This window comes from Callorhinus ursinus, unplaced genomic scaffold, assembly GCF_003265705.2.
Source record: "Callorhinus ursinus isolate GAN/ISIS: 27379988/994484 unplaced genomic scaffold, GSC_fseal_2.0 scaffold1, whole genome shotgun sequence".
NCBI classification, from domain to species: Eukaryota; Metazoa; Chordata; class Mammalia; order Carnivora; family Otariidae; genus Callorhinus; species Callorhinus ursinus.
The window spans coordinates 142455377-142477614 of record NW_027397063.1 but is presented as its reverse complement, the minus strand read 5'-3'; the positions used below and the strand labels follow the sequence as shown (position 1 = coordinate 142477614).

At 41.3% G+C, this 22238-nt stretch overlaps 1 protein-coding gene across 14 annotated transcripts in view; it reads right to left on the bottom strand.

Moving 5' to 3' along the window:
* The window catches only part of LRRFIP2 (LRR binding FLII interacting protein 2), a 108776-nt gene that overhangs the window by 4137 nt on the left and 82401 nt on the right, over positions 1 to 22238 (bottom strand). For 10 of the 14 annotated variants that reach the window (XM_073902188.1, XM_073902194.1, XM_073902192.1 and 7 more), the window contains 6 exons: positions 15740 to 15832; positions 13364 to 13456; positions 7535 to 7636; positions 7130 to 7262; positions 5312 to 5361; positions 355 to 475 (listed from right to left, as the gene is read on the bottom strand). In XM_073902188.1, the coding sequence (XP_073758289.1) occupies positions 355 to 475; positions 5312 to 5361; positions 7130 to 7262; positions 7535 to 7636; positions 13364 to 13456; positions 15740 to 15832 (592 nt within the window). The remainder of the gene's footprint in view (positions 1 to 354; positions 476 to 5311; positions 5362 to 7129; positions 7263 to 7534; positions 7637 to 13363; positions 13457 to 15739; positions 15833 to 22238) is intronic. The other 4 variants (XM_073902200.1, XM_073902206.1, XM_025884571.2 and 1 more) reach the window with 1 other exon arrangement.

Here is a 22238-nt window from a genome sequence, read left to right as displayed (position 1 = left end):
GATTCCACAAGAAAAATCTCATCAAGAAGGGTGCTATATGGGAGCTGACAGTTGAACTACCCAGGTGTGGGAGAGGACAGTGCCAGGAGGACACCGTTTCCAAAATGTCTCTAGAAATCACTGCGTTAACCCGGTCCTCTTGTAATCCATTCCCTGAAGTGCAGAGGCTACTAGAAGCCTCTACCCGGCTGCACCACTGATCGGGACTACTATCTGGGCTCGCTGAGGACTAAGCAATCTCTGTAACCTGGCTCCCCGAGAGAAATGCACATCAAGACCGACAGCGTGCCTGCAGTCGCACTCCTGGAACACAGCCTCCCCACAGAGTGGCCCTGGCCTGGCCACGGTACCTACTCTGCATTTCGATGAACTGCAGGTCGGAGCCGTTGTGCAGGCCCGCCACGTCAGCTGCCGAGCCCTCGCTCCGGGAGCACTTCTGCCGCTCCTCCTCCAGCTGCAGCTTCAGCCTCCGGATCTGAAGCAGAAAGAGAAGGCCGTCATGAGATCCACAGGGCATGGTGGGTCCTCAGCCCCACAAGTGATCCGCCCAGAACCTGAGTGCCTACCACGGGGCCACACTGCCCACATGCTAGCGACAAACTGGGAACATCAGAAGGAGTGAAGTTCCAGGACCAGGTGTCCCAATCAAAGCAGCCCTATTTTATGATCTGTGTAGGCTGGTGGAATGGCAGATCTTGTCAGGGTTTGTCTTAGAATTAGGGTAAATACTGTAGGTTAAATATTTAGGAAACTTAAATATTTTAAAACTTGAAGTCAATTAAATATTAAGTAAATTTAATTAAAATAGTAAGTTAAGTATTAAATATTAACACTTAAATATTAGGTTAAATATTTAGAAAACCTTTTGTATGCAGAAATAATTGGAAATGTATTTTTGAGTTCGGCTACAGTTGATCTACCTTATTTTACCCAAAATAAAGGATGTTTATAGTAGCTTATTCATAATAGCTCCAAACTGGAAATAATCCAAATGTCTATCAACAGGAGGATAAACAAACTATGGCACATCTACACAGTGGAATTACTACCCAGCAAGAAAGGGGAAAGCACTACCGATACGTGCAACACGGCTGAGTCTCAAAATAAGCACGCTGTGTAGAAGATGCCAGACAAAAGAGGACATACTCTATAATTCCAATTATATAAAATGCCACAAAATGGAAACTAATCCACAGCGACAGAAAGCACATCAGTGGCTGCCTGGAGTGGGGGGGAGAGGGAGGCTCAGGAAGGAAGGGACACCAAAGGACACCGAAACTTCGGAGGGGTTATGAGTATTTTCACCATTTTGACTGTGGTCATGGTTCCATGAGTATTGTTATGGGTTGAGTTATGTCCTTGTAAAATTCATATGTTGAAGCTCTAACTCCCAGTACCTCAGGATGTGAACTTATTTGGAAATGGAGTCACTGAAGATGCATTTAGTTAAGTTGAGATGAGATCATGCTGGAATAGGGTGGGCCCCTAATCCAATCTGACTGATGTCCTTCTGAAAAGAATGCCAGATGAAAAGAGAAAGACATGCACAGAGGAAGACAGATGTGAAGACGCACAGATGCTCCTCACAAGCCAAGGAATGCCACAGACTGCCAGCAAACCACCAGGAGCCAGAAGAGAAGGGTGGGACAGATTGCCCTTCACAGGCCTCAGAGGGCACCAACACTGCTGCCGCCCCACCTTGGGCATTTGCTAATCTCCAAAACTGTGCAGACAGGAAACTTCTGTTCCTCTAAGTCACCCAGTTTGTGGTACTTTGTTAGGGCAGTCCTCAGAAACTAATATGGTAGGTACATTTATTTGTACACTTTATGTACAAGCAGCTTATTCTACACCAGTTACACCTTAATAAAGCTGTGGGGTTTTTTTCATTTGCAAACTGAAGAAACTAAAAATGAATCAAATGCAAAGGGACTCAGGGTTGGGAAAAGACAAGGCCCAATGGAGACAGGAGTCCCGCATACACGGAGAACAAGATCAGGTGAATAGACGCGTACTGATGCTGAGGCCCCCAGTCTGGCCTCAGTCCCCAGAATGCTGCCAGCAAGACTGCTCTCCGCATAAGAGGACTGGCGGATGTCTCCCTGTAGAACTGTCTGCCTAGTCTAGAGTAAAGACCAACATATCCACGTCAAAATTTCCCAACAAAACACCCAGACCCATCAGCCTTACCTATGCTCAGAGCTGCCCATCAGCGTTTTAGTACTCCCCACCCCGCCCTGAAACGTAGGGCCAAACAAATACACACAGAAGAGCATCAGTTAGGAAATAAACTATGCATGTGGAAGGAAACAGCAGAGAACAGTGACAAACTAAATAGGCTCTGAGGTAAGTGAAAATATCTATATCCTGGAAATGACTACAGAAACACAAACCCAATGGAAGTATTCAAAGACAGAGTTGAGAAAATCTTTTAAAAGTAGAGCAAAAGAGATCAAAAGGGATGGACAAACAGGAGAGAAACAAAAAAGTTAAAGAGCTGATCCCAGAGGTCTACTGCCCCTTCCTTCAGGAATTGGAGCCATGTTTCCCCGAATGCCTACAACTCTTTTATCAGCAGAGATCTGGGGAGCACTACAGCTCAGAACTACAGCGGGGAGCTGCCTCTGGGACCAAGACCAAACCTCCCCAGGCCTCCTTCGCCCTTCATCATCGAGGGTCAAGGGTGAGTGTGATGCTCAGAGTTAAGGGGGCTTCCCTAGCTGGGACCCCATCAACAGTGGTCAAGGGAAAGCCTGGGCACTAGGACCAAGTGGGCCACATCCCCACTGGGGAAAGGGCGAGCTCTGCACTGGGAGGAAACCCATGCTTCCCAGACACCTCTACCCTTTCAACATCTGCCTTGAGTTTTCTTTATCCCCATCATCATGTCCATCTCAAAAACAGTCATCCTCCTACACTCTTCCCCAAAGGGCTCTGTACAGCCATCGCCCCCATCTGCACCTCCTAACCCTTCCCAACGCCTGAAACTCTGGATTACTATTTCCCCTCATCCTCATTTTCTTCTCTAAGTGGTCCCTTTACCTAGTGCATTAGCAGAAACCCACTCTCCCCTGAGAAGCCTGTTCCCTTTGCAGCCCTCTGACCTTCTGGTGGTTTCTCCCAGAGCCCTACTACCACTGAGCCTGAGAACACAACACATGACCTGCTTTTTGTGCTGTTGCCCAACTATTCTCCCTCAGTGCTCCCTGAAATTCCGGCTTCCTGACCTCCTCCCCTCCCAATTCCACACAGCAACCACCCCTCACCTTCGCCCCACTCCTTCTTCACCATTTAGCTCCTGACTTGTGCTCCCTCAAGTATAGCCTGAGCAATTTCAAGATTCATCTAGGTAGCGGATTTCTCCTACAACCGATGGCAGTTTCCAGAACACCTCCTCTCCCAAGGACCTTGACGTCTCTCTCTTCTTGCCCTCACTACTCTCCCAAAGTCACGTACTCGATCTCCCACTCGATTAAGTGCAGGCCCTCCATGAGTCAGTCCCATTATCTGCTCTCTAACCTCTACTCCTGGTCTTTCCAGCTCCCTCTCTCAGGAACCCAAATCCCAGTCTTTCAATCCCACTGATATTGCTCATCTTCTTTCCACTGGGCCTTGACATCTTCCTGGATTACCCATTAGCCTCATTACCCACTTCATCTCTGCGGTCATCATTATCAATACTGTCCTCCACATGCCCTCACCTCCTCTGCCCAATTACACTCCCGGGTAAAATCCAACTCCACCCACCCACGCCTGCACCTATGGCCACTCAATGTACAGTAAGTGCGGTCACACAGACCTCGAACATACCATATAACTTACGTATTCATTCCGTCTCTTGTTTATTGTCTGGTCTCCTCCCACTAGAATGTAAGGTCTACTAGTGCAGGGATTATTTAACTGATTTGTTCACAGAAATATGCCAAATGCCTGGAATAGAGCCTGTTAAAGAGTGGAATCTCATTCAACATTTGCATGACTGAATAGGAGTTTCAAAAAGAGATAACAGAATATGGGAAGGGGGAAAACCAGTCAAGAAATTTTCCCAGGATTGAACGATAGGAATTCCTAGAATTGACAGGGGCCCAAACCACATCACTGTGAAACTTCCAAGTAGGAAGGAGAAAGTACGACATAAGCCACCAGAGAGGGTAAAGAGTCACATACAAAAGATGAAAAATCAGAATGCCCTTGAAATCCTCAACGTGCTAGCTTCCATACTGGAAGCCAGAGACAATGAAGCAATTTCTTAAAAAAAAAAAAAGAAAATGATTGCAATGAAGAATTCTATATCCAAACTGTTAATCAAGTAATAGAGTAAAATGAAGCCATTTTCAGGCCTCCAAAGTTAAGAAAAATTTACAGCCTATATACCCTTTTCTCAGGAAGTTACTGGGGGGTGTACCAAAAAGAGAACAAATAAAAAAGGAGGAAGGCCTAAGGCACTGCAAAAAGGGAATCCAACTTGAACCACAGGCAGGGGAAAGCCTAGGTAGCAACGAAGGGCATGCTGGCTGGGTGCAGACAGAGCGGGCCATGATGTTCCCACTGGGCCAGGTCAGATGCTCCAAGAACTCAGCAAGTGGAACTGAGAGAGTACTTGGTGCATCTGAAAACGCTAAGAGCAGATTTAACTACCGTTGCCGATGCGGCAGCTACACTGGTATTAAATACACAGGAAACCAAGCAGAGGAAAAGAAAAGCCAAAGGATTAACTCCGGGGGAGCTAGAGCTGTGAAGAGGAGGAAAGGTGGCCCTGCATTGTTGCGGGGCTCCACGGCAAGTGGCACTCATGAGCCCTGAGAACACACGCAGACAGGAGGTGCGCTGGGCCTTCACCAGGACGACAGGGGATGGGAAGGGTGTGCGTGCTGGGGACAGAAGGCTAGATGGTCTTCTTCCACAGAAGGATGTCAACAGCACCTCAGAGAGAACCATCAGGAAGCAACGTGAGCGTGTGGGATGGAAATACACAAGAGCAGGACACACGGAGAGAACGTGCTAAACCAATCAGAGTGGCCAGGGGTAAACGTGAGGAGGCAGAGCACGGAACTCCTGTCTTGACAACAAGCGTGGTACCACTATTTAACTCCTTAAACTCCACGTCTGATACATTTTTTTTTTTTTTTAAGAACAGGAAACAACAAAGGCAAAATATGAATTTATCTTTTTGTCCTTCAAATCTTGAGTACTGGTGTTTGAAATAAGCATGTTTCTTTCTTGTGTATATTTTAATTCACTAATGTTTTGCCATGTGATTTATTTAGTCTGTTAAATTAACATTACCTTCCCGTGAGAAGAATGCCTTTACCTGTGATAGTAGCTCCTCCTTTTCTCCAGCAAGTTTTCGTAGCCTGACATCTAAAACAAATGGAAAAGGTTGTAAACTAAATTTGTGAGGATATAATACCAAAACAATTAAAAATTATTCTTGAAATTCAAAAGCAGCATACATTATCTGATAACTTACAGCTTTCAATATCAAAAGAAATGAAGGCTTAAGTTAAAGGTGCTAAGGAAAAGTACTTAATTATTCAACACATATTTCCACACAACGGATAGCTATCAAGGCACTAAATACAACATTTGCTCCCAAGGGCAGTGATTTTCCCCTGAAAGACAAACCAAAGTACAAAGATCACTTCCTTATTTCAAAAATGTGCAAGCAGGCGCCCAGGTGGCTCAGTCGTTAAGTGCCTGCCTTCGGCTCAGGTCATGATCCCAGGCTCCTGGGATCGAGCCCCGCATCGGGCTCCCTGCTCCGCGGGAAGCCTGCTGCTCCCTCTCCCACTCCCCCTGCTTGTGTTCCCTCTCTCACTGTCTCTCTGTCGAAAAATAAATAAAATCTTAAAGACAAAAAAAAAAAAAAGACGTGCAAGCTTTCACCAGCAGACAGACAACTAGAATGCTGGGGTGCTCTCATAGGAGCAAACAAAATCTGGGAGCGAAGACAGACAGGGTACAAAGGGGCCTGGGTGGGGAGAGTGGAACAGGGAAAATGAGAACACGACAGGGAAGAAGCAAAGGCCTACACAGGCGAGCAGGGGCCCAACTCAGAGGTGCAGGCAGTCAAGGGCTAATCTGAGGCCTGGCGGCAGGATTGCCAGGGCTTGCTCCTGGCCTGGGGGGAGGGCCGCTGCTTCCCAAGCATGCCATTAACACAAGCCCCTCAGGGTGAGGAGGACCACAGATGAGTACAAGCAGCTGGCGACACCCACCGAGACAGTGCCTCCCACAACCAATTAGGGTCACGGCCAAATGTTAAGTGCTGGCTTCCCCAGTACCTTCCAAGCAAGCAGGGGAAGCCCTGGGCTGCCCCCAGCCACACACTCAGTGCATTCTCTAGAGCAGCTCCCACTGCCTAGCCCGCATCCTCTGCTATATCAAAGTGCTCTGTTTCTGCAATTCTGTGCATCGGAGAATGTGTTTACTAACTCTGACAAAGTCCCACTCCTCTAGGAAACCTACACATATATGAAAACAAAAGAAAAAAAAAAGTGAGCTGGCGTTAGAGTATCTGTGCTATTTTCCTTCCTCTAGAGCAGAATTCTTCGTGGAGCCAGTGGATGGGCATCTGTGTGGTTTCCTGGGAGAGGTGTTATTAAAGTCTCCAAAGTTTAAATTTAAGAGGCTTAGATGTTAAGAGGCTCAGAAGCCCTGCTCTAGAAAGAACACTCCTCTAAGATCTGACTTCTTGGTCACCTGTTTCTTGCCTTAAGAAATGCAGTAGCAAAGAGCTACAGGACCCTGGGATAAGTAGCAGAGCATAAAACCAGATTCTCCAGGAAGCAGAAACTTAAAACACACCTGGGGAAGTCCCCTACCAGCCCACCGGTTCCTTGGGACACATACACTGGATTCTCTCTTCCAGGAAGCTTTGTATTTAAGTAAAAAAGCAATGTGTATCCACCAACGTGCTTCCATCCAGAGGCCTTACAGTGACCCAGATGCTGGTTTCCCAAGTTCAAGGGTGCCTAAAGACACTGTGCCCAGATTTCTTCCTGTGAAGAATTCAGTTAAACCTCAGACAGCCCTTGTATTGTTTTTGTTTTCCAAGATGGGCTATGAGTAAGCCGGAAGTCTAGCCAAACAGTAAACCCAAGCCAACAGAGCAGCAACCATGTCCTACCTAGTGGACCTTCTCCTGCAGACTCCAAGACCTGAGCAGCCTCCTGAGACACCACGGTGATGGCTCCAACCACTGGTTCATGACGGACATCACCATTGGGAGTGCCATCGGGGATTATAACTAAGCCATGTTTCTGTGGAGAAGGAGAAAACCCAAGGTCACAAAACATGGCCCACATGGCAGTATGCTCTGTGAGGTGACTGTGACAATATGTTTGCCACAGATAACACCAGGTTAGAACTAGTTACATGGAATACAGGTCCGTAGAAGAAATGACTGAAACCTACCAAATCTGCACTGAAGAATGAACACTGGTTTGTCTTCGGGCTGAGAAAAATAACAGGATGAAAGGAAGGAAGACTAAAGCAGTGAGGGACTTGGAACTCCAGGCTAAAGCTAACGTACCTCTCCTGTCTTCACTGTCTCCTTCAGGTCAGCCAGCTCCTCTCTGAGCGTATCTCGCTCATTCCTAAGGCAGGCAATGTATCCTTTCTGTTTCTCTAGGGCCTGGTTTTAGACAGGGCAGCAAGGGAAAGAATGGCACAGAAAAAGAGCAAGTGAAAGAGGTAGCAGAGAGCACCTAGCACCTACTTCAAATAAATAAAGACGAGGGCATAAAAGACAAGGGGGCGGTAAAAGCTTGGAGACCGGCAGTTAGATATGGGAAGAAGTACAAAGTCATATGGACACACATCTCCAAAGGAGAGTTTTAACAGAAACTGATTAATCGTGCATCAATTCGTCAAAACATGCTTGTCACATCAGGCAGGAGAAGTGATCTTTCTTTTCCAGTTGATGAAAAAAAAACAGGAAAAGGAAGATGAAGACAGCAGTCATATTAAAGTTTTCCTTACTGACCTTACTACATTTTCATATGGTGACCCAAACAAGCAAACAAATACATTTCACGTTTAACTAAAATTGTTCATTCAAGAACACAGTGAAATTTCTTAACTAGGAAGACTAATTTTATAGTTAAAAAAATTTTAATGGCCCTGGAAGAAAAAATCACCAGTACGTACAAGGTATTTTAATTAAATATTGGCTATAGTGAGTGTTCTCCAAGCAGTGCCACAAAATATTCCTCAAATACCACTTAATTCAAAATAGCTAATCTCCAAAGGGATTCCCAAGGACCTGTGTTTTGTAATTTAGTTAAATACAATTAAGAATCTGGTTTCTGATACACCTTTCTAAATGGGAAAAAGAAAATAAAACCCTGACAAAATAAATACAGCCCACCTATGGAGTGCCGCAGAATATGGGTTTGGGGGTCAGGCTTTCGAGTCCCGGCACGTACTCACTTACGTAAGCCTCAGATCTCTCATCTGAGCGACAGAAGGGACGACAGCAGCACCACCCCACGTACACAGCGTAAGCACTGCTGCTGTGCAAATCCCGGAAGGCTCAGGAAAAGCCTACCACTTTCTTTCCACTTGGATCGCCAGCACCCCGCCCCCCCACGCCCCCCGCCTGAATCACAACTGTCAGAGCTGTGGCCAATGGGGCAGAAGCAGACACACGCCTGGGTCATCAGTGACAAATCGGATCTGTTCTATGTAATGAAATAACCCAGAATTCAAAACATACCCCAGGCAGGCAATCTATGCAGACACCTGACGGCTGGACCATTCTGAAAAAGCCTTTCTCTACACAAGTGTTCCTATATTTCATATTTTCTCCCAACAGCCCCAATAGGCCACAAAGTTAAACTACAACAGGTAACTTTCCTCTAGCCTTATGGGGTTAGAAATGAGCCAACTGCTTCATTACTGACTGCTGAGTAGTTGGACAATGTTCTAAATCATTCTAATCTTACCGTGCACCCGAACTGGCGATAAGGGACGCTAGCGACCACCAACCATGTGGCTCAAATTATACAACAGGCACTGCTACAAAGACATATAATCTTGCCCTAATATATTTATATATATATAATTTCTCCCGTATATATCCTGCACTTGTCTTATCCCCATTTCACAGATCAGAAAATTGAAGCTCAGAGGTTTTATATATTTTTTTTGCCCAAAGTCGCAGTAAGTGACAAAGTCAGAAAGTGAATCCAGTTCTTTTTGGTTTCAAAGCCTTTGCACACTTTTTCTATATCACAGCCCCAAGAAGGCCACAATTATGTTTCCTTACTGTCATCCCAGATGCTGCTGGAAAAGTAGCCTATAAGTAGCCCTACCCCGTACTTACCCAAACTACAACACCAATATCTAATTTCCTTCCAGCAATTTACATTCACACCATATGGCATGTCTTGAGTCTGCCTTTGTGTTAATCATTTCAGTTTCTAGCGTCACGAGGCATTTACCCTAACACTTCAAGCTACTATTACTCCATTACATTAATAACAAATGTTAACATCAGGACAAAAAAAGCACAAGCAATATTTTCCCATCTGTTGACAGACACTTTAACCTCTGTGGGGTTAGATATTTGTGGGTTATCGGTATCTGCGTGCATAGTTATGCCATGCATCACCATGTATAACCGGGTCAGTGATCACTGCCACAACATGCTGTACATAAACAACACCACTAAATACACAAGATCTTTTAGGAACAGACCAATTTGAAACTAGAAATTCTAGCAAATGCTACAAAATGCCATTTGCTCTTCTTCCTACATCTTATAGCAATGGGTTTTATCTTTGCTTTTGGACTTTTTAACTTCATCTTCCCATAATTATGGACAGGAAAATAAAATACATCCTATAAGTTCTCCCATCTCACCACAAAGTTTGGGGGCTACTGAAATACCTTATAATTGGAGCAAATGTAGTCACACCGGATCTGAAATCCTCTGTAGCACCTGACCATAAAACCGCTACCCTGTGTTTGCATTCAATAATAGCTCTTATAGTTTTTTTTCCCCGCTTAGAATAAAAACTACATGCTTGTGGAGACCTAAATAATTCTTTACCCCGACCTAACCTCAAATTCTAGTGTCAAGAAGCCTGAAAGATATGTGTAACAGGCTGAACTCTGGGGGCAAAAGGTTATTTCTCCATGTAATTCCATGGGGCCAGAAATATCTTTAGTCAGAATGGGATGGAGTCTCACACGGGGCTATCCAGATACACCAGTCCAGTCCTTTGTATGTGCTTATTCCACATGTAGCCCCCTGGCACTTGGAACTGCTTTAGGGCTACGAGCATGACCACAAGGATCGATGAAGGAGAGCCAAAGAAAACCAAACTCTTAACATGAGAATAAAGGTCATGTTCCTTTATTAAGTTACTAACTTTAAATCTTGAAAATGAAACTGGAGACAAGGGATACGTGAGGTAGTCACTGACTAAACTGAAAATGTGTCTTGTGCGAGTCATGGGAGGACCACACTAGGATGGCTATCAGAAAAACCAGAAACAAGTGCTCGTCATGGAACCCTTGTGCAATGCTGATGAGAATGGAAAATGGTACCGCTGCTGTGGAAGACAGTCTGGATATTCCTCAAAAAACTTCAACATACCACTACCATATTATGCAGCAATTCCATCCCTGGGTATCAACCCAAAGAAATGAAAGCAAGGCCACAAAGGGGTATTTGCAAACTCATGTGCACAGCAGCATTATCCACAATAGCCAAAAGGTGGAAGCAAACCAACTATCTGTTCACCAACCGATGAATGGATAAACAAAACGTGGTACACACGTACAATGAACTATCCTTCGGCCTTAAAAAGGAAGGACATTCTGACACATGCCCGACCACAGTTAAACCTTGAGGACATGATGCTAAGTGAAATAAGCCAGTCACAAAAAGACAAAGACTCTAGGACTCTACTTATATGAGGTACCTAGAAGAGTAAATCCAGAGAGACAGAAAGTAGAATGGTGGCTGCCAGGGACTATAGGGAGGACGACGGGGGGAGCTGTTTAATGGGCACAGTTTGGGTTCTGCAAGATCAAAGAGCTCTGGAGATGGATGGTGGTGACGGCAGCACAACAGTGTGAATGTCCTTAATACCACCAGACTCTACACTGAAAAATGGTTAAAGTGGTAAACTTGACGTTATTTGTATTTTACCACAATTGAGAGAGTTTCCTAAAAAGTCAGAGGGACCAACTACTGATACACGCAACTTGGATAAATCTCAAGGTAATCATGCTGAGGGAAAAACATAACCCCAGAGGGTTAAATACTTTTTTATTCCATTTATATAATGGTCTTATAATGGCAAAATTACAGAAATGAGAACAGATTAGTGGTTGCCAGGGCTTGGGGAGGAGTAGGAAAGGTAGTAGATGAGGCCATAAAAGGGCAACAGGAGACATCCTTTGTGGTAGTGAAAATGTTCTGTATTTTGCCTATAGCAAGGTCAGTTTCCTGGCTGTGATACTGTACCATAGTTTTTGCAAGATGTTCCATTTGAGGAAGACTAGATAAAGGGCATACAGGACCTGTCTGTATTACTTCTTACAACTGCATGTGAATCTACAATTACCTCAAAAAGATTTTTTAAGTTTAATTTTTTTAAAAAGCCAAAGGAACACATTATTATATACCATACAGAAAGAAGATAGCCACTTACTCATTCAACAATGCCATGAATATTTAAAAGTCAAATAACTTGTCTTAACTATGAGCACCATCTTTTTGGTAGAAAATAAATTTTTGTTTTATTTTGAATAGCTATTTTATTGGACTGAGTGGTTTGGGGTTTTCCTATGGCTGATCCAAAATAATCGGTGTAAATACTAAGATAATTATACAAAATGGAAATCATGGACCTACAGATCCAAAATAATCGGTGTAAATACTAAGATAATTATACAAAATAGAAATCATGGACAATAACATAAAGAAAATTATGTTAAGGTCCTAAAAGAAGACCATTCTAGTGACCAGACTTTAACTAACCTTTACAAATGACCTACTTTGTGCCATACATTTTTTTCACATCTCATTTTAAATTCCCCAAGTAAAAATGTAAATAAGATCAGTAGTTCACAATCAAAATTTCAAAACTCAACAGTTGTTATATTCCAGAAGGCTCTTCTAATTTTGGGTAGAATTTTAGAAACTCAGTATTTAAATATTAAAAGCTCTTAAGAAGTAATTTTGTTTCCCATGTGTTTATTAATAAGAGGATGGGAGGCGGCACCTGGGTGGCTCAGTCGGTTAAGTGTCTGTCTTCTGCTCAGGTCATGATCTTGGGGTCCTAGGATCCAGCAAGTAAGGCGCCTGCTCAGCGGGGAGTCTGCTTCTCCCTCTCCCTTTGCACCACCCCCAAGCTGGTGGTCTCAAATAAATAAATAAAATCTTAAAAAAAAAAAAAAAAAAGAGGATATGTCCTTGGATGTATGAAAAGAACTAGATGCGAGAACCCTTCCCCCCAACAATGAAGGCTATGACCCAGAAGACTGCTCATCCAGGCATGTCTATCACAGGTGTTCTTGGGGATCTTTGCCAACTTTTCCCTACACCACCTAACCTCAAGAGAACAAAACTTTCTGTGTTCTGAGGACAAGGGATTCCTTCCTTCTCTCTGCTTCCTCGGCCATAGCCCTTCCCAGACAAGGTAAGCCTCTGGCAGCTATGGCTGTGTGGCACCCCCAGTGCAGGACAGGGAACAGAGAGCTCACAGCGTGAGATGGGGCGCATGTCAAAGGGTGACACAGGATGAACTGGTGGGAATTTTTCGAGCCTCCTGTGCAAAAAAAACACTGAAGACTTTCCTTATCTGGGCCCCCGCTTTGGGGAGTCATGGGGTTATAATTAGAGATGATGTCATGGTTTGGCAACTCTGGCAAATCTTACATTCCTATCCACTTCCGTAACTAAATTGATGTTAATCTCTTCCTATTTTATTCACCAAGGATTTATGGGAGGCTAATTACTTGTCCTCCACCCCCTACTCACTGTTCTCTTGCTTCTCATCCAAAATTCTTGCAATGTAAGAATATCAAGTTTACCCACAGAGTTTGAATTAAATGCCTGTGGCTGCTTCTGGATGAGAATCCTGGGGAAATAAACTTCCCTAGAAAGTTCCTACTTTGTAGGTTTCACAAAGCCCAGAGTCCTGCTAGCAAGAAGAGTTCTTTCCAGGCACAGTATCAAGTTTTCCCCCTGGAAGTTTTTTTCTGTCTTCTCCTTATTCCCATTTCAGTGTATAAATGCTCAAAAATAACCAAAAGGACAGATTTTTAGGAATCTCTAAGTTAAATTATATTGGTCTATTCCTCATCGATGAGCTTCAGACCAAAGCCCAATTTCATTTCATACCCTAATGTTTTTATCTTTCCAAAGAAGTGTCTCCTGAAGGTCAAACACCTCTTTTGTCACGGTGTCTATTTTCTGCTGCATTCGCTGATTCTCCTGCAGAGGAAGTGGGGAGAGAAGTAATAAAAGAGCAGAAAGAAAAAACGGAGGGGGTCAGAGGTAGGAAAAGAGAACAAAAAAATAAAGCTGATAAAGAAACTTAACAAAGGGAGAAAGAAAGTCTGTGCTCAACAGGCAAAGAGTTACTCGCTAAAGGGAAAGATGACATCCAGTGTCTTGGCGACAGGACTCCCGCTGGCTTGCCACAAGGGAAGCGGGAAGAACAGCTCTGTGGCAGCAAGCCAGTTAGGGTTTGTGTGTACACGCAGCTCCGTGTGTGTGCTCTTCCTCTGAGAACTGCCTTTTTTCCAAACATGGAGCAACTTACATTTCTAGAGAGGGAAATTCAGATTTGCTCATGAACACATGATCCTTAACACAGAGAACAAGCCGTAGTTTTAAACTTTATTTTCTTAAGCAGAACTAAAAAATACAAGACATATCTCAGCTTAATCATTTTGAATTTGTTAGCAGAACCTACGACAGCAAGAATATCATGAATTTGAAGGAACAGTCATATTTTTATTTTTTTAGAAAAACTAGAATTCAGCATGTAGCAATTCTTAAACAACAAGGCTCAATTTATACCCTTGAATATGTAACAGGTTTTCTTTTAAGAATTATTGGTAAATTACCATTTCCTACTTTTCCTACTTACACATTTCTTACCTACTTTACCGTGAAAGACCAAAAAGCATTATTTTGTCATATTCGAGGTTTTTGAGTTACACATACGCATGGGTATGAACATCTAAGAGATGTTAATTCTAAACGGGAAAACTCCTAAAACTAAGGTCTTTAAAGTTCGCACTAAAGCACCCTCCGCTTTTAAAGAAACCACAGTGCCAAGTTATGGGAATCAAGCATTACAATTCCTCTTAAGCACAATCATCAAATTAAAAACTAAAACACTTAACCAATTCTAACTTAAACTACTAAATCTGAGAAGCAGCTGCCAAAGCAGTTTTATTATTCTTTTGAAATCAAAAGTGGGGAAAAGTATGTATCTTAATTAGAAAAAGAAATAGCAAGTGGCTGGCATATAGACACAAAAAACACAAAAGGACAAAAAAGGAGAGGAATTCTCATTATTTTTAAATACCAGGAGGATACAAAATTTAGATAATATGCTTTCATGCCAAAAATGGAAAAACTAAGACAACTAACTTCACGTGTAATCTGGTATTTTCAAAGGGTTATGTGTGTCTGCATTTAGCATTCACAAACTGAATCTGCAGGCTACATTCAATTCAATCATTCTCAAGAATGAAGAAAAGTTAACACAAATCCACAAATAGAAAAGTAGTCATTTGTTTTCCTCTAGTAAATTTTTTTTTTTAAAGTCATTTACAGGGTGAGAGATTAAGTGGGGCAGGGAAGAGAGGAGAAGGGAGGGGAATAAAGTGGGGGCGGGGTGGGTCCTGAGCGACAGGAACGTGGATGAGTATGAGTGTGGTGCGTGTGGTGCGGGAGGCATCTCCCAGGGATCAGGAAGAACTGGCCTTCCTGAAATAACTCCCCTTGTCATCAACATTAAGTTAACATAAGACACCTTTGATAACCACAGCATGCCAGTGTGCAAGAGCCCTTCCCGGCATACTTATAATACACGAGGAAAACCCTCCTCAAGAGGAAAAACCACATTTAAAGAAAAACAGAGATGCTCACAAGGTAGCAGGAACAAAAGGACAATAAATGCTTTCAAAGATTTCTTGGTGGACCCCACAGCTTCACATTCCTAAGGATGCTGCCAACACTGGGGCACTCAGGGGTTCCTCCACCAGCACAACCTGCCAACCTCCAGGTTTGCGTACAGAAGTTGTCTTTCTTGCCTAGCTCTTTTCCTTTAGCTGCCGCAGTACAGATCTACCTCAGTGAAGAGCAAACATCTAATTCCCCAAGAATGCTGTCCCAGCACAGCATTCACTACATTCCAAAGAATAATGGTACTCATAATTTTTCCTTTTGCCCATCTCCTAAGATATCTTTAGGAAACAATGTGCTTAGGAATAAAAGATAATTACAAAGCTTTTGCTATTACAAGGGGGAATGTTTATAAGGTTGGTAGCATTAAAAAAAAAAAAAAAAGGTTGGTAGCATTAACTTTTTAAGCCTGACTTTATGTTTCATGAGTGTGAAATTTTAGGGTACACCCAAGATGAAGAGACAAGGAAACTCTGTGGCATTTTAACTCCCTTCCCTCCCAACACACACCAACCCCCTTGTCCCATTCAATGCATTTTGTTCAAAATTAAGTATTTCCACAGTTCATGCACATACCTCAATGAGCTCATCTCTCTGTCGAAGGCCTTCTTTAAGTTCATCCATCTTATGCTGTAGCACACTACACATATGTTTCTGCCTTTCTAACTCCTGTTAATAAACAAATGATACAGCTTATACAGATAATGGCACACAACAAACTGGCACATCTACAATATAATAATACAGAGACTAAGACTGACCTCCAGACACATACTTGGACTTCCCATGCATAATAACTTAGAAAAATTCTGTATTCAATGGAAAGGTTCAGAAAATTAACATTTTTCATCTCCTAGGAGTATATAGCTAGAAAACCCAGACTAATCAATGGCAAAGTTACTGAGAACGATGAGAAGACTTAATAAAGAGGTTACAAAATTAACATATAAAATCCAATAATCCTCACAAATATAAATAAAATCTAGAGAGAAAATATAATAAACACAATATCAAAAAATAAAATTTTTAAAAACACACATGTAAACTTACAAGAAATACCCAAACTCAGTATGAGGAAAATCATATAAAATATTCCTGAGGGACAGAGAAGTAGGACCAAACAGAAAGGCACACTATCCTGGATAAAAGGACGTAGTATCATAAAATGTCAGTTCTCCCCCAAATTAATCTATACATTTAATGCAGTCCAAATAAAAATACCATTACGCTTTTTTCTCACCAGAGCTTGACAAATTGATTATAAAGTTTATTTGGAAGAAAAACATAAGAAAAAACAGCCAGGAAAAAAATAATGATAAAGAAGAAAGCCAGCTTCACTAGACGTAAGGTCAATATAATTAAAACAATGTTTGTAAGGGCTTTTGAATACAGATGAAAGGAGAAGAGAAAAATCCAGAAATACACCCAGTTACATGTGCAAATGTACTCAGCAAAAACAAAACAAAAAGATAATCTCAAATCAATGAGAAAAGATAGTTTTATGTAAGTGAGGCTGGAATAACTGGATATCCAAATGGAAAAAGGAAATTGGAACCACACCTCACACTATACACCAGGACAAATTTCAAATGGATTGGAAGTGTATGGAAAAAAGAGAGAAAAAAAAAAGAGAAAAGGAAAGAAGGATACAGTTACTTGAGAAAAAAATGAGTGAATTCCAAAGAGTAGGAAAAAAATGTTACTGAAAAATGACCTAAAAATCCACCAGCAAGAAAGGTAAATGGGTAATGTTAGACTACATAAAAACTTTTGAATGGCAAAAGGCACTCTAAGCAAAGTAAAAACACAAATGATAAACTACAAAAAAAACCCCCTGCAACTTATATCAGAAACAGAAGGTTATTGTCTTTCTATATAGAGCCTCTAAAAAGAAAAAAACAGTAAAATAGTTAAGAAATGGACAGTTCACAGAAAAAGAAAATCACTCTGAATATAAAAAGATGATCGTACTAAAAGAACAATAAATTAAAACTGTATGTCTCACTTAAACACTAGTAGAAGTCCAAAAACTTGACAACGTATTCAGGAAAATACTATGGGGATGGAAACAGGCCCTCTCATACATTCTGGCAGGAATCCAAAACGGTATAATACAAAGGGAAAACTGGCAGTATCCAGCAGAATGAGCATGCCTTTTGACCCAATAAACCCCACTTTGATGACTCCCCTGGCTATCCTGGCAAAAATGCAAAAAGATTTATGTAGTACATCATTTTTGCAGCACTATTTTTAACAGCAAAAGACTGTAAACAATTCAGATGTCCATCAACAGGGAGCTGGTGGAATAAACTATAGTACATGTGCACCATGGAATCACTATGGAGTAATACCAAGGAATGAAGAAGACCCACAGTCATAAGGTGATAAAGAGCAAGGTGTCGAGCAGTATTTATAGTATGCTACCATTTTCTAAGAAAGGGGGGATAAAAAACATTTATTTGTATATACTTTTTCAAATACCAAAATATATCGATCTTCTTAAGTTAAAAAATGGAAGGATAAAGCATTTAATTTAAAAAAATCCCCTCAAGAAATTGGGATGAACAGAGATAGAAGATTGACTTCTTGGTTGATTTCACTTCAGATACATGTAGATATCTTATGTAACTGTAAAACAAAATTAAATTCAAAAAGCAATTCCTAATGGAAGCAACCCAAGTGTCCACAGACAGATGAATGGATACACAAAATGTGGTACATACATACACCGGAATATTATTATTCAGGAAGGAAATTCTGACACATGCTACAATACAACATGGATAAGCCTTGAAAGCATTATATGAAGCCCAGTCACGAAAAGTCAAATGCTGCATGATTTCACTTTTATGAGATACCTAGAGTAGCCAAAGTCAGAGAGAGAGAGAGAGAGAGAGAGTAGAATGGTGGTTGCCAGGAGCTGGGGGCGGCGGGGGGACTGTTGTTTAAAGAGTACAGAGTTTCAGTTCTGCAAGATAAAAAAGTTCCCATTGCACAACAATGTGAATATACTTGATATTACTGAACTGTCTGAACTGTAACACCTTAAAATGGTTAAGATGGTAAATTTTGTTATATTTTTATCACAATTAAAAGCAAAAATAGTCTAAAGATAAAAATTTTTAAAGCAATTCCTAAGTATTGAAAATAAAATGCAGTGAGCCTAAATTATACATCCAGTTAGCAGCATAAGCACAGAGAAACTATTTCGAGTACTTAAAAAACAATGGTTGGACTATACATAGTATAGCAGCAAAATAACAGCCAACCAGAACAAAACAAAAAACTTTTAACTATTTTCAGTAATTATATCACTTGTGGCAACATTGGTATTGCTATTCTGAGCACTGTGGGATAGAGCAAAGAGAACAGAATATAACATAATTACTATCATCCCCGAGTGACTTTGAGAACTGGCATGGCAGTGGGAAAAAAGAGATACACATATGTAAAACAGAGAGGGTAAGGAAAAATGCCAGAGTCCTGAACATGAACTAGAACTACCAGCATAAATTCATAATATATTTTGACTTTGACTTTAAAAACAAAAAAGTATCCCACATAAATATTTCCCTGATATTCCACTAAAAAGGCCTTTATAAACAGTTATCTTCTTGGTGGCAAGAGCTCTCCAGCGCCCACACCACCCCACTAAAAGAACCAAGGCTCCTTGGACAAACAGCTCCAGGTCTGGAGCAGGAAATGTACCAGATGAGCCTGGAACACTTTCTTGTGCTAGACAGAATTTATTTAAAAAAAAAACCAACTTAGACTCATGTCAAAATTATTTGGTAATCAACCTGAACATGTTCAGATTAGTTAAAGGTTGAACAATTTGAAAATCAAAAGAATAAAAGCTACAATGAATTCAGATCATCAAACGCTTGTATTCTTGACTTCATAATGATATTTTAAAATATTTTTTAAGTTGTATCTGATAAAGGATTTGTATCTAGAATATATAAACTCTTGCAACTCAATAATAAAAAAAAAATCCAATTTAAAAATAGGCAAAAGAGGGGCACCTGGATGGCTCAGTCAGTTAAGTATCTGCCTTCAGCTCAGATCCCAGGGTCCTGAGATGGAGCCCCGTATCAGGCTCCTTGCTCAGCAGGGAGTCTACTTCTTCCTTTCCCTCTGTTCCTCCCCCTGCTTGTGGTCTCTCTCTCTCATTCTCTTTCTTCTCTTTCTCTCAAAAAATAAAATCTTTAAAAAATAATAAAATAAAAATAGGCAAAAGATCTGAATAGCTATTTCTCCAAGGAAGCATATGAAAATATACTCATAATTATTAGTCATCAGGAAAATGCAAATCAAAACCACAGCTGCTAGGAAGGCTGTAAAAAAAAAAAAAGTCAGACAATACTAAGTGTTGATGAGGCTGTGGTGAAATCAGAACTCACATACACCACTGGTGAGAACATGAAATGGTGCGGCCACTGTGGAAAATGGTCTGGCATTCCTCAAATGGTTCAACATAGAGCTGCCATATGATCCAGCAACTAACTCCCTTCCCAGGTACACACTTAACAGAAAGGACAACATACGTCCACACACAGACTTGTACACAAATGTTTACAGCAGCATTATTCATCATAGCATGTGCATCAACACACAAATGAACAAAGAAATGTGGTATGCCCACGCAATGGGGTAGTATGAGGCCATAAAAAGTAATGAAGTAGTCACCCACACTACAACACAGATGAATGTCAAAAATAGTTCAGCTAAATAAAAGAAGCCAGTCTCAAAAGCCACCTTCATAGGCTATGACTCTATTGACTGCAAGTTTAGAATGGGGAAATCTATAGAGACAGAAAGTGGACGAGTTACTCAGGGCTGAGGGGCAGGAGACAGAGCAATGACAGCTAAAGGGTACAAGGCTTCTTTCTGACATGACCACAGTCCTCTAAAACTAACTGGGACGGCTGCACATAATATGAATATACAAAAGCCCCTGAATTGTACCCTTTTAAAAGGACGAATTAGATGGTATGTGAATTTTATCTCCAATCCATTTTAAAACAATACAAGAAATATGAAACAGTAATGATAAAATTAATATATCCCATTTTGTAACCCCTGATCCACTAACAGATCGAAGCATCTAGCAACAGCATTATAAAAAGAAAGGGCCATACATCAGGGCCTCCTGCCAGAAGATAAACCCGTGAAGCAGACTTGCCAAAAATGCTGCACCTGTATTTGGTTAAGCCTCTAAACCTGACTACCTGTTTACAGAAAAGACAGAGGAAAAGGGAACACATTAAAGACACCACAGAAATGAAACAGCAAAATCCCTAAGGCTGTCAGAAACTGTTAAGACAAGCAATCAGTCTCTTCAACACACAAATTGCAAGGGAGGAAAAAAAAAAGAGAGAGATGAAAGGAAAGCTATAAATAAAAAGAGACTTAAAGACATGACAACTAATTCCAACTTATGGAACTTACCTGGATCCTCAGGGGTTTTTTTTGTTTTTTTTTTTTAAGTGTAAAAAAGAAAACCACTTAGGACATTTGAGACAATTAAATTTTTAACAATGGTTGGATAGGTAGTATGAAGGAATTATTCTTAATTTTTTAGATGTGAATGGTCTTGTGGTTATAAAAAAAAGAGGGAGTCCCTCTCGTTTAGAGTCATACCTAAACTCATATTAAAATATGAGATACTGAGGGGCGCCTGGGTGGTTCAGTCGGTTAAGCATCTGCCTTCGGCTCAGGTCATGATCCCAGGGTCCCAGGATCAAGCCCCACACTGGGCTCCCTGCTCAGCAGGGAGTCTGCTTCTCCCTCTTCCTCTGCTCCTTCCTGGCTCATGCTCGCTCTATCTCGCTCACCCACTCAAATAAATAAATAAAATCTTAAAAAAATATATGACCTACCGAGGTCTTGTCTCAAAGAACAGGAGTGGGGGAAATAGGACAAAATTGGCCATGGGTTGGTGGTTGCTGGAGGTAGATGATGGGCTTTAGGAGGGTTCAGAATAGTCCGCTATTTTCTGTATTTTTAAAACCTCTGGCACCTGGATGCTCAGTTGGCTAAGCATCTGCCTTCCGCTCAGGTCATGATCCCTGGGATCAAGCCCCGTGTCAGGCTCTCTGCTCAATGGGGAGTCTGCTTCTCCCTCTCCCTCTGCTGCTGCTCCCCCTGCTTGTGTGCTCTCTTTCTCTCTCTGTCAAATAAATAAATAAAATCTTAAAAAAAAATAAAATAAAAACTCTAATAAAACATTTTTTAAAAATGTTAAAACAACTTTAAACATAAAATGTTTAAAAACGTTTTTAAAAAAAAAGAAAAAAGAATCCACTACTAAAATAAATAGCTATTAAGGAAATAATATACTTCAGACATTCCTAATCAGGCATTCTTCCCCAGAGTAGGTATAGAGACAATATTTAAGATACAGTCATAATCCCAGCAGGAAGCACTGAAGACATTTTGAAAAATTGTATTAATATCATTGTTGTTATAATTGAATGGTCCTTCTCTATCCTTTCCTTCTGAGCTATAATGAAACATACCTGAGTGCCTGACCTCTCTGTAGGTCTCTGAACGTGAACATTCTACTGCATGAGGCAATATCTATAGGGGCACTTGGGTGGCTCAGTCAGTTGAGCAGCCAACTCTTGACTTAGCTCAGATCATCATCCCAGGGTCCTGAGATAGAGCCCCTTGCTTGTCCCTCTCCTTCCCTCTCTGTTCCTCCTCCTGCTTGGGATTTTTTTAATTTGAAAAGCACAGGTTTTTTTTTTTTACATAAAAATTAGAAACCACAGCTCTATGTAGACTAACACATCTCTAGATACTAGAAAAAGACAAAAGGAAAAAAATATTAAGTTGCCTAGGTAAGTTAATCATAGAGGTTTGTGGGTTGTTGGTTTTTTTTAATGCTCAAGGGCATTTGAGAAGATGGAATAACTCATTTTAGTGCTGAACATTAAATACTTACCATGAGATTTTCTTCTAATCTACTAGAAACAAAGAGCCAGAAACAGACATGACAAATGCGTGGAAAGGCAAAAAAGGAGTCCAAGGGCTCTACATAAAATATGACAGTTCAGAATCTCAGAAATTG